General features: G+C 37.0%; 1 protein-coding gene across 16 annotated transcripts in view; it reads right to left on the bottom strand.

Annotated features, from left to right (window-relative positions):
* Positions 1 to 3,188: 3,188 nt before the first annotated feature.
* The window catches only part of mark3b (MAP/microtubule affinity-regulating kinase 3b), a 62,410-nt gene continuing 51,877 nt past the window's right edge, over positions 3,189 to 13,721 (bottom strand). For 2 of the 16 annotated variants that reach the window (XM_084091568.1, XM_084091561.1), the window contains exons 15-19: positions 13,498 to 13,671; positions 11,467 to 11,736; positions 10,072 to 10,098; positions 6,550 to 6,594; positions 3,189 to 4,659 (exon numbers count right to left, since the gene is read on the bottom strand). In XM_084091568.1, the coding sequence (XP_083947694.1) occupies positions 4,314 to 4,659; positions 6,550 to 6,594; positions 10,072 to 10,098; positions 11,467 to 11,736; positions 13,498 to 13,671 (862 nt within the window). In that variant the 3' untranslated portion in view covers positions 3,189 to 4,313. Of the gene's footprint in view, positions 4,660 to 6,549; positions 6,595 to 9,317; positions 9,399 to 10,071; positions 10,099 to 11,466; positions 11,737 to 13,497; positions 13,672 to 13,721 lie in introns of all 16 variants that reach the window. The other 14 variants (XM_084091573.1, XM_084091570.1, XM_084091563.1 and 11 more) reach the window with 10 other exon arrangements.

A 13,721-nucleotide genomic window follows, 5' to 3' on the forward strand; every position in this document is an offset into this window, starting at 1 on the left:
AAAACGCATCGAACCGACTCTTTCGAACATAATGAATCGACTTGATTGTACGACAGTTTTATTAACACATGAAAATAGTAGTGAAATATGCACGCTGGGTTGTCAGGGACGTAATACAGAATGGCTTAAATGAATTCATTTTAAAAAGGCTCTTTGAAATGAACTGTTCATTTGAGCCGATTTGCGAAAATGATTCATTGCCGAGTCGTGCGTGGAAAATGGGGCGTGGCTATTCGGATCATGCATGGAAAAGGGACACGGTCAGAGTTTAATCAAACATGACTGTGTTTATAATTACTACTGCTTTGGTGGGTCGCACAGGGGGATGATGCTGTGCATGAGTCCATCCAGCTGTAGACAGATGCATGGAAGTTCAGGGCAGTGTGCTTTTCTAAGAAAAGCTTTTATGAATTTGAAGAGCTGTTATATAATAGATAAGATGCTGGAAATTATATAAGGGATCAGGTGATATACATATGTGTGTCAGGCTAACATAATCTTCTAAAATGGCAATTGTTTTTTTTTTTTTTTGTTGCCCTAGACAGTTTTATACACCTATTCCTGTGTTTCCAAATATATTTTGGAGAATATCGCTAATAATAATATAAAGTTTGGACATATTTGAACTAAATTAGTTTTTTAAATGTTTAAATTATTAAAAAAATAAAATAAATTGTGCCTACTGCCTACATATGAATGTCTTTACAAAACTACAAATATATATATATATATATATATATATATATATATATACAGTGAGGAAAATAAGTATTTGAACACCCTGCTATTTTGCAAGTTCTCCCACTTAGAAATCATGGAGGGGTCTGAAATTGTCATCGTAGGTGCATGTCCACTGTGAGAGACATAATCTAAAAAATAAAATCCAGAAATCACAATGTATGATTTTTTAACTATTTATTTGTATGATACAGCTGCAAATAAGTATTTGAACACCTGAGAAAATCAATGTTAATATTTGGTACAGTAGCCTTTGTTTGCAATTACAGAGGTCAAACGTTTCCTGTAGTTTTTCACCAGGTTTGCACACACTGCAGGAGGGATTTTGGCCCACTCCTCCACACAGATCTTCTCTAGATCAGTCAGGTTTCTGGGCTGTCGCTGAGAAACACGGAGTTTGAGCTCCCTCCAAAGATTCTCTATTGGGTTTAGGTCTGGAGACTGGCTAGGCCACGCCAGAACCTTGATATGCTTCTTACAGAGCCACTCCTTGGTTATCCTGGCTGTGTGCTTCGGGTCATTGTCATGTTGGAAGACCCAGCCTCGACCCATCTTCAATGCTCCAACTGAGGGAAGGAGGTTGTTCCCCAAAATCTCGCAATACATGGCCCCGGTCATCCTCTCCTTAATACAGTGCAGTCGCCCTGTCCCATGTGCAGAAAAACACCCCCAAAGCATGATGCTACCACCCCCATGCTTCACAGTAGGGATGGTGTTCTTGGGATGGTACTCATCATTCTTCTTCCTCCAAACACGTTTAGTGGAATTATGACCAAAAAGTTCTATTTTGGTCTCATCTGACCACATAACTTTCTCCCATGACTCCTCTGGATCATCCAAATGGTCATTGGCAAACTTAAGACGGGCCTTGACATGTGCTGGTTTAAGCAGGGGAACCTTCAGTGCCATGCATGATTTCAAACCATGACGTCTTAGTGTATTACCAACAGTAACCTTGGAAACGGTGGTCCCAGTTCTTTTCAGGTCATTGACCAGCTCCTCCCGTGTAGTTCTGGGCTGATTTCTCACCTTTCTTAGGATCATTGAGACCCCACGAGCTGAGCTCTTGCATGGAGCCCCAGTCCGAGGGAGATTGACAGTCATGTTTAGCTTCTTCCATTTTCTAATGATTGCCCCAACAGTGGACCTTTTTTCACCAGGCTGCTTGGCAATTTCCCCGTAGCCCTTTCCAGCCTTGTGGAGGTGTACAATTTTGTCTCTAGTGTCTTTGGACAGCTCTTTGGTCTTGGCCATGTTAGTAGTTGGATTCTTACTGATTGTATGGGGTGGACAGGTGTCTTTATGCAGCTAACGACCTCAGACAGGTGCATCTAATTTAGGATAATAAATGGAGTGGAGGTGGACATTTTAAAGGCAGACTAACAGGTCTTTGAGGGTCAGAATTCTAGCTGATAGACAGGTGTTCAAATACTTATTTGCAGCTGTATCATACAAATAAATAGTTAAAAAATCATATATTGTGATTTCTGGATTTTTTTCTTTAGATTATGTCTCTCACAGTGGACATGCACCTACGATGACAATTTCAGACCCCTCCATGATTTCCAAGTGGGAGAACTTGCAAAATAGCAGGGTGTTCAAATACTTATTTTCCTCACTGTATATGAAGAGTTCAGATGCAAAAGCCTCTAAGTGCCATCTGAAAATTTCGTCTAGAATGGTCATTTTTATCAAGCTTGTATATTTAAGTTCAGTAATTTCACTTAAATGACAATTAATAGGTAATTTTCATTGCCATTAAAGTGAAATTACTGAACTTAAATATACGAGCTTGATAAAAATGACCATTCTAGAAGAAATTTTCAGATGGCACTTAGAGGCTTTTGCATCTGAACTCTTCATATATATATATATATTTCCATGGAAAAAAATGTCCTGCATACACATTAACAAACACTGCTTGAAACCCCTCCTCAAGATCCAGTTTTGAAACAAGCTGTCGATTTTAATGAATTTATTGCAGCATTCATTTGAATCCATGAGCTCATTTTTACAGTAGCCAAGTTGCAATTTAGAGCTATGGGATTCTTGCAAATTCTCTGCAAATGGTAATAATGCTGACCTGTGGTTGAAGTAATTATATTTTTTTGTGCAGAAATAGACTTGCTTGAGACCTTAAACTAAGACCCAGATCCAGACCAAGACTTTATGCCTGGAAACTCAGAATAATAAGATCCAGATCAAGGCCACAACTTCATGACTCACTTCCAATAAAACCTCCTAAATATGACTGCATGCAAAGGGCAATAAAGGACAAAGTATGCAGTGATCGTCGTGGTTGTGGGGTATATCATGTAGAGGTTGTCTTTGGTTATGTATTAAAGTCCTTCAGCTGTTAAAAGAAATGAAATGTTCCACCAGTGATTTAAACATTTATGTCTGAATTGAGCCTTGTAAAACACGTCCAAAAAACGCCACCCTGCAAATCATTGATTTTCAGTTGTTTTAATGGAGACACTGATTAACCTTATTCTGTGATGAGTTACATTAATTTCCATAGTTTCCGACTCACAGCCAGACTTAGAAAAGAAAAGAAAAAAAGTATATCAATATGCCATTGCTGCAAAACTAAGGTACATTATTTACATTCCAAAAAACAAACAGAAACATCAAAACAAAATAATAACAACAGTGCCGATGGTTCCTAGGGATGGGAGTGAATACTGAAGCCTAGAAATGGCAAGTGAAAGTTCTGAGCCGAATGATTCATGGTCATCGGTGCGCCCTGGGGGCCGGAGCCGAAGCCAAGACATTACAACGACACCTGAGAGCGTTTCGTCATCGCCTCAGGCCTTGTAAGGAAACAAACTAAATACTTCAACGGACCAGGAAGGAAAACATTCCCGATCTCGTTCTCTACGTTCCATTGCAGTAGCCCGTCGGCTGAAGTGCACCCGATCCTGGCCATCTTCAGCCGTGTGTAGCACTAGAAAACAGCAAGTGGGAATATCCTGGGTCGAGGAGGAAAAGATGGTTGGGAAAGTGGAGGAATGGATGGACAGCACATCTGGGAAAATGTGCGAATACGTTTCTAATCTAAATCAAAATTGGCCATTTGATTTGGCATTCAAGAAGGGTATTGGCAGGAGGGGCGGAACGATAAAGAGAAATACTGGAGCGATTAACCGTCAATCTTCTGTCTGTCTGGTTAAGATACATCTTTTCAGTCACTGGTGTTAATCTTTTGGCCCCACAGGGCACCTACTGCAGTAGTGCATAAACAAAAAAAACAAAAAAAAGAAAGAAAAGAAATAAACCTGTCATTTTGTTTTCCTACAGTTTGAAATAATATTACACAATAATAATAATAATAATAATAACAACATCAACAATAACAACAATAATATTATTAATAATGCTTCAAAGATGCCGGAAATTATTGCCTAAGGCATGATTCTATACAATATCTTCAGTAACGTACATACTTTGTAAGTGTTTGAGGAAAACAATCCTTGTATCTGCTACTTGTTCAAAAAGAATGTACAGCTTGATTACTCTAGTTTTGTGCCTTAGTCCTTTTTGCTGCCTTTTCACATTTTCGACTTATTTTTCCCTTACAGCTTTAGTTCGTTGGCAATTTTCGAGGCGATGTTCTTGAAAGCGATGGATGTTCCTGATATCCGCTTGAAGCGGACGCCGTTTAGCGAGAGGCGGGGCAGTTTGCACACCTCCATCTCCCATTGGACCAAGCTCTCGGCGTGGCCATCGCCATGGACGCACAGGAGCAGGAAGCGCTCGCGCTGCTCGTAATCGCAGTTGTTGGCGTCCAGGACTTTGCGGATCTCGCGCATCATCTCTGTGGGCTCCATGGAGGAGGTGGTCTTCATGCTCCAGGTGAAGCGTAGCGAGCGGGGTTTGGCGTCTTTATGTTCCTCTTTCTGATCCCCAGACACATTTCGACTGCAGAAGAGAAGAGACCTCAATCAGAGAAATATGCATTCGGTTGCTTCCTGAATGTATGTAGACGTGCTTGTGTGAACATGACAACGTTAAAGGGATAGGTCACCCAAAAATGAAAATTCGGTCATCATTTACTCAGCCTCAAGTTGTTCCAAACATGTATAAATGTCTTTGTTCTGCTGAAATCAAAAGAAGATATTTTGAAGAATGTTTGTAATCAAACAGTTGATGGACCCCATTGACTTCCATTGATTTCTTTTCAGTCAATGGGCCCCACAACTGTTTGGTTACCCATATTCTTCAAAATATCTTCTTTTGTGTTCAGCAGAAGAAAGAAACTCATACAGGTTTGGAACAACTTGAGGCTGAGTAAATGATGACAGAATTTCATTTTTGGGTGAACTATCCCTTTAAGGCCAGAAACGTACGTAGGTAGACAAACCTTTTTTTTGTTTGTTTTGTATTTTGATTGTTAATATCGGTTTAATTTGAATAATTTAATTGTTCTTTTGGAAAATGTTCATGTTACTATATTATAAATGTACATTTACAGTTTTACAATCACGTACACTATATTGTTTTTAAAGAAATTAATATTTTTCAGCATGGATACATTAAAGTGCTTAAAAGTGACAGTAAAGACATTTATAATCTTACAAAAGATTTCTATTTCAAATTAATGCTGTTTTTAACTTTATATGGTAGCAAATCAGAATATTAGAATGATTTCTGAAGGATCGTGTGACGTGAAAACTGGACTAATAAGCCTGAAAAATCAGCTTTGTCATCACAAGAATAAATGTAATTTTTAAAATATAATACAACCGTTCTTTAAAATTTGTATAATATTTCACAATATTACTGTTTTACTGTATTTTTAATCAAATAAATGCAGCCTTTGTGAGCATAAAAGACTTGAAAAATGAAAAAATATTGCTAATCTTTGTGTGCATTATCCTGACATTACTGTGATGAAAACAATCTGACAGTTTATGCTAATTCCTGCCATTTTGTTAAGAATGCCTATGAGAATGTAAGATGTACTTGCGTTGCATTACGAAATGTATTCGGTCACTTTTTGAAACAATGGCATTAAAACGGAGATTGCGTAGCTAGAAGTGTTTGCGTTCACATACGTTTCAGGCCTTTAGTGAAGGTGGTGTGTGTACATGAACATAGCAAAAACAAGTTCCTGTACAAATTCTCCACTGTTTTCAGTGGACACATCATGCACTGAACCACCGAGTGCATTTGACATGCAGTGAACATAAAAGTAACCATGCAGAGAAACAGACAGTGCAGTGAGCAACTCAAAGGTGCAAAATATAAGAATATAAAGAAAAAAAATATGCATTTAACTTGTCAATGAGGGATGATCTACAAAATGTTCCCAAGCTCAGATTCACAAAATCAACTAACGGATGATATATAGTGTTGAGGGTGGGTGCCAAGGTATTTGGAGTGATTTTAGTGTTACTATTTTATCAAACCCATATCTCCAAGTATGAGCAACATTGCTGAGACTTTAGCGAACAGCATTAATAATCCTGTTGTACTTCCTTCATCTTGCCACAAGGGGGCAGAGCAACAGAACTAGCTGTCAATGCAACCAAATACTTTGTGGCATATAATATTTTGATATTCACAGAACAGATTTTGAGTTTATTGGTCCTTTTGAGACTCGCATAAGCTTCACTGATTAATCTAGCATTTGATCTTTGGGAATAATGTCAGATGCCAGTTATGTATGTCTGTAGAGCATTAATCAACATAATGGGGTTAAGTCTGTGGAATGATAACAGGCCTAAACCGGACTAAAAGTCCAGAACGCAAACAAAAAAAATGGGAAATGATGAATTCAGAACTGTAAAACCAGATGTCCTGTCTCACCTTGAGTCCTCATACCTCCCATTTCTATCGCATTCTGCCGGCACTCTTTAAAAAAACCAGGATGAAAAAGAGAAAAATAGTTTAGAGGCAAGAAAATCTGAGACTCACTGATAAAGGAAAGGAAGATAAGAAAACAAAGCTTTCAGACATCCTAGGACAAAAGAGAGACAATATGGAGAAAATGCCACCAACAGATACAATTTCCTGTGTAAGTGGAGAGGAATATTGGACATGCACTGAAAGTTGACCTGTGTGGAGAGACGGAGGGTATTGCGGATACCCTTCCTGTACCCTATGATTCAACTTCCTGTTCTAAATAGTTTCCATGCAGTGGACACAACTGAACTCATTCTGTCTGGAGAGAAAGTTTTAAAAGGAAGGGGTTTCGCACAATTAATAATAATAATAATTAGAAAAATTATGCATATTTGCTTCAAAATGTGGGGCATAGTGGGGTAAGCGGTCTTCTAGGCAGGGAGAAATGAGAACAGTGAAATTAATATCGTTAATAATTGTTAATATTCATTATTTTTTAGCATATTAATTAATATTTCAGGATATCTGCTATCTACTGAAATGAGAATAAAGCTGGAAGCTGCCGCTGGCACAGCTTACCCCAACCACGTGACGCACTTTACTTTTTGGGAAAGTTGCTTATTATTTAATAATTCATCACAATTCTCCAACATGTACACTACCGTTCAAAAATGTGGGTTCAGTGCGTTGCATTCAGCAACTTCAAACTTCAAAAGTCAAGACATTTTACAAAGACATTTGTTACAAAAGATTTAGATTTCAAATAAATGCATCAAATCAGCATATCATAATGATTTCTGAAGGATCATGTGACACTGAAGTCTGGAGTAATGATGCTGAAAATTCAGCTTTGCATCACAGGAATAAATTACATTTTAAAATATATTCAAATAGAAAAATTGTAATATTGCCGCTTTTACAGTATATTTCAAATAAATACAACCTTGGTGAGCAGAAGAGGCTTCTTTCAAAAATATTTAAAAAATCTTACCGACCTCAAACTTTTGAATGGTAGAAGTAGTGTATGATATATCGATATAGATAAGGACAAATTTGTTTTAAAAAATACACAAAGTATTTATTTTCTGATCGGCAGCTGTACATGACGGGTTGTTTCTAAATGTATGGTCACATGTACAGATCGCTAGATTACCCACAGACTCGTCTGAACCCTCTCTCTTTTTCATGACAATAATGCTACATAATACAAAGCACATTAAATACAGATATATTGGGATATAAGAGAATATTTATCATCCATTCTGCAGAGTAGAAGATGAAATAGAGATTAGGAGAGGTCATGCAGTGGAGTGGGCAGTGTGCAGCAGTCAGAGGAGAGGACGGTGGCAGAGAAGTGCTCTTATGGGGCAACTATTACAGGCAAACTGCCTCTGAAACAGATCAACATCCACTGTGACCGCTTCCTTGCAGCGTCCTGCCACTACTGAGAGGAATATTACGGGTTAGATACAACTTAAGATCTCTTGATGGCGTCTGTGGCGAAAAAACTAAACAAAGAAACTTCTTGTAGAAGCTACACACATAATCCTTGCATATTTTTAAATATCATATAAATTGTGCAGAGAACACATATGTGACCCTGGATCACAAAACCAGTTGCACGGGTATATTTGTGGCAATAGCCAACAATACATTATATGGATCAAAATTATCGATTTTTCTTTTATGCCAAAAATCATTAGGATATTAAGATCATGTTCCATGAAGATATTTCGTAAATTTCCTACCGTAAATATATAAAACATTTATTTTTGTGAGTGAATGCAGCACAATCGCGAACATTAATGGATTTTGCACCCTCAGTTTCCAGATTTTCAAATAGTTATATCACGACCAAATATTGTCCTATCATAACAACCCATACATCAATGGAAAGATTATTTATTCAGCATTCAGATGATGTATAAATCTCAATTTTTAAAAAACATTACCCTTATGACTGGTTTTGTGGTCCAGGGTCACATATTTCACATATATTAAAGAATTTTAAATATTTTAAATATAATACAATTAATATTTAAAAAAAAGTAAATATTTATATTTAATAATTGATTGAAATAGTTAGTTTACACAAAAATGAAAATATATCATCATTTACTTTAAATATTTAAATATATTAAAATATGCATTTATTTTAAATAATTTCATTCAAGGTTTTGCCAGCCAGCCCTTTTTACAAACTGAGGAATGAGTTCAATTTATTTCCTGTGTTAATCGACAATAGGCCACAGATGCTGTCAAGAGTTTAACTTGTATATATATCCTGAAATATTTGTGTGTATATATATATATTTTTATTTATTTATTTATTTATTTATTTATTATTTTATTTTTTAAATAGTCAACCCTATTTATAAACTTGCCTTAATGAACATGCTGCAAATAAAATAATCTAAGTTCTTCTCATTTATAAAGAGCAAAAGTCAGCATCACTGTCTTTCTTTGCTCTGTCTTTCAAAGGGACATCTGACCAACTTCTGGATTACTCAAATGGGAAGTTCTCCACCAAAAAGCAAAAGTCATAACAGCACTGGCGGGAATAAAAGCGCTGGGATTGCGAGACCACCTGGAGGAACAATTCATCTGGGTAGGTCAAAAAGGAAGAGCTGGAAAATCAGAATCAGAAAATCCTGCTACTTCTAGAGGTGGATTCTGGAGCATGAGGGCTGAAATAAGGAAAGGGTGGTTGTCACAACAGGAAATGCTGGTACCTTAACTCCAGAAATCCTGTAAAGAACACCTCTCAATCGCCACATCAGTCAGCTGCTAAATTAAGAGCCCAGTAGAGTGGCCTGAATTACACAACCAAGAGCAAGTCTGTTACTGCGTCGCATTCATTTCCTTATTGATAGAAAAGATTAATATATAAACGTGAATCTCTGAGGGATGTAACACAATATACATTCATAGTGACCTATATAAATCTCACGAAACCTGTAAAGAATGTGTATTTCACATCAAAATCAAGCGTGGGTAATAATAAATAATATTATTATAAACACACACACACACACACGTTTTCATAAAATTAAATTATATATATATATACAGAGAAAAAAACATCATTATTTAAGTCCAGAGGTTTGGATGTTTCATGGCTGACTGAAGAATGCTGTCATTGAACAAATGCGCTCATTACTGTGCGCTGTAGGTTATCTAACAGTGCAAAAAACACACAACCTTCCTCGAAGACAAAAGGCGTGAATGGAAAATGAGGCTCTAATGAGACTAATGAATCTATTGTGCTCAGTTGTATCCTATGAGCAGGCATGCATGGGTGATTAGTATTGTCTTCAGGTGCTGTTCATCAGAAAACAGCAGGCATGCTCAGTTGCACTCCGATTAAGAGACAGTGTGTCGAAGGTGAGTGACAAGCAATTAATCGAAAAACATCACGCTAGGGTTAAGAGTTAAACTTCATCTTTCAGCTCTGGTTAACTGCACACAGCCCATCGAGGGTCCTACCTTTTGGTAAACCTGAATGACATATTTCTACAAAAGAAACAGAAACAGACACCGATCAACATCTGGAGTAGATGTGTTGTCTCTTGAGAACATATTGGGGAATCTGATGCCACTGATAACATCGTATATAGTTCTGACATGCCAAAACTACTGCGTGACATCCAGTTTTGGGAAGTAAGTAACTTAAAATTTTGCAAAGCTACTAACTTTAACTACATTTTTAAAGTCCCCCTGTGGTGAAAATCAAGTTTTTAATGTTGTTTATATGTCTATGTGGTGTTTTTAAATATGCTTTAAGACAAACCATGTGCAAATTTATCAGTCAACACCATTGCTGAGTGTTTTCTCCTTAAAACTGCAGTGAATCAAAGACAAAAACACAGTTTGGATCGGCTCGTTTCCTACCATAACAAACATGTAACCAATCCAATCCGTGCAGCACTTTTGGGCTTTTCTCCATTGACTTTCTTAGTTGTTCAAAGCGTTTGTAAGGATGCTGATTTTTAGATGGATCAGGTATTCTGAGCTGGTGTGAGTGAGTGGAGGTGGGACTAATTTGCATATTAATTGTTCCACGTATACTAAATGAGGCAAGGGTGTAGAGTTACATTTTAAAGGGATAGTTCACCCAAAAATTTCAATTCTGTCATTAATTACTCACCCTCATGTCGTTACAAACCCATTATACTTTTGTTCATCTTTTGAAAATCAAATGAAGATGTTATTAATAAAATCTGAGAGCTTTCCGTCCCTCCATTGACAGCCTACGCAACTACCACTTTCAAGCCCCAGAAAGGTAGTAAGACATCATTAAAGTAATCCATGTGACTCCAGTGGTTTAACCTCAGTTTTATAAAGCGACATGAGTGCTTTGTTTGCATAAAAACCACAATTTACCACTTTATTTGCATAATATTAATCTCTGGAGCGCATTTATGCAACAACACCTGCTCTCACGTCAACACAACATGCATATTGTTGATTCATAATTTCTTTTTTCTGTTCTGACATGAGGGTGAGTAATTAAAGACAGAATTAAAAATTTTGGGAGAACTAACACATTAGGCATGCAGAAATTATTTTCAAAGAAAAAATATTTAAATATGCCATTTTGAAGATCAAAGATGAGTTTCAAGAGATAAAATGATTGACTGCAGGGGGACTTTAAGTAGTTTTATAGTAGCGGTTTACAAAATAGAGTATATTTTCCAGTAACCTATTTTTGAACCTATCAAACTGTTGCGTTCTAATGCGTGCATATTTCAAATTCCCAAACTCCAAATGAACACTTTCCTTCTTATCCCACTGAAAATTGATTTCCATTGGTAATAGTTACTTGTCACAGGTGCGTTGTAAGGTTGTGTTGTGTATTGAGAACATGAAGTGCTGATTTACCTGCGCGTGAGCTTGGATGTGAGCTTGGTGAAGAGGTTTGTTGATCCGCGGCTCCGGGACTGTGAGAGTGGCGTGGCATCGTGTGATAAGGTTGGCGAGGCAGGGGGTCCGTTATAGGTGGCTGTGCGTCGGTCCCTCAGCTGGCCTCCGTGGAAAGTGCTGCGGCTCAGAGTGCCTCGTGGGAAACGCAGGCGGTCCGGGGGAGTCGCGCTACTAATACTGTGGGTGGAGGAACCAGGGTTCCTCTGACTCGTCTGAGCCGTGCTCGTGCTGAAGAGAGAAAATTCAGGGTCACATCATGACGATATTGGAAAATCAGCGTGAAGCGACACGAGGGAAAGTAAATTATGCAGTGTTGTTAATAACTAAAACTATTAGGGGAGTAACAATATATCATATCACAATATATCGCAATACAAAAATGCAATAATATGTATCGTGGATAGTGACAGTACTACATTGAATATAATGCATAATAATGCAATGGGGGAATATTTGTGGGTCCTGATAATGCCAAATGTCTTGTAACCAATAAAAAGTGGCCTAAGCCTAATCATTTACACCCACAATGTAATATCAAATTTAGAATTTTGATCAACAGTAAAAGAAAAATAAGACTCCCGTCTTGGAGTATCACAATAATATTGTATTGTGAGTTCAGTATTGTTATTTGTACCGAATCGTGACATGAGGGTATCGTTACATCCCCGAAAACTATTAAAAACATTTTTTGTTCATTGAAATAAAGTAAATAAAATAAAAATATTAGATGAAAAACCTGAACTTAATAAATGTAAAAGAAAATGTAAATGTTGCTTTGGCAACTACCTGAAATAAATAAGTACTAGAATCCCTAAAACTGAAATAAAATTGAAATAAAACTAAAAAGATAATAAAAAAGACAAAAGCACATAAAATTATTAAAATAAAAGATAATCAAAACATTTTAGAGTGAACTATCCCTTTAAGCCAGAGTTAAAAAATTTAACTGATTATAAGAGAATGTAGCAAAATATCAAACCAATACAATCAATCTGCAAACAAATGATGCTAGACCTTTTTCAGAAATAATTTTTCTTTTAATAAACTAGTGATCTTTAGTGGATGTACAAGGTCAGTTCTCCTCAAATTCACACAGGTGTCCTAACAGAGTAACCACAGGTTTCGTTCATCACATTAACCACGAACATATCCTACCAACATTACAATATGTTTTATCTCTATTTTAAAATATGGTCAAGCCACTATTATAGATGTTTGTTGGTTTTAAATTTTAAAGTGAAATTTTAAAGTGACTTTTATAGTTTTATATCAAAGGTAACACAAACCTTATTTACAATAAGGTTTCATTTGTTAATATTAGTTAACTACATTAGATTACATAAATTAAGAATGAACAATACTTCAACAGTATTTATTAATCTTAGCTTAATTTGAGCATTTAATACATTTGTAAAATCAATTGTATTTGTGAACATTAGTTAATGCACTGTGAACTAACATCAACAAAAAATTAACAGTTTTTTCAAGTTGTAAAAAAATATATTGCTCACTGTTAGTTCATGTTAGTTAATACATTAAATATTAATAAACAAAACCTTATTGTAAATTGTTACCATTTCAAACTAACAAACATCAATAACAGTGACTGGATCATATTTTAATTCTAGCAATCTGCTCAACAAAGTTCATAATCTGCGTACAGATGTTTTTTGCACAAAATAATCATGTCAACAGTCTTTCCACTAGTTAATTACTAGGTTAATGGAGTTTATATCCTATATTAGTGGGTTTAGACACCAGGAAGTTAGTTAACGGTTTGAGTGGGAAGATGCAGGAACTCCTCAAATGTTAAACGCACCGGAAGCTCCATGACGAGTCCTCCCTGATTGGTTGAAACACTAGAGGTTTAAGACGAGGGTGGCGGGAAATCAAAGACGCAGACAGCAGAGGTCATTAGAGAGGAGGAGGAGGAGTCAGGCGATGAAGAGACACACTAAGATTAGAGACAGACGCTACACTCGTCTTTACTTGGGCCTGAAGTAGTCAAAGGTGCCGTCGTTGTGCGGCAAGGTGGTGCGGCAGGTGTGTCCCGAGGCAGAGAGGGCCTTTTGGTGGCGCAGACGGACCGAGGCCGATGAGGTGGCGAGAGCCACAGCGTAAGCCGTCGGACTCGTGCTGACACATCCCGACATTTCACTCAGACTGGCCGAAGGCAGACGGGCAAATAAACAGCATTGGGATAGATCAGACAT

Source organism: Abramis brama, assembly GCF_963993115.1.
Source record: "Abramis brama genome assembly, chromosome: 18".
NCBI lineage: Eukaryota > Metazoa > Chordata > Actinopteri > Cypriniformes > Leuciscidae > Abramis > Abramis brama.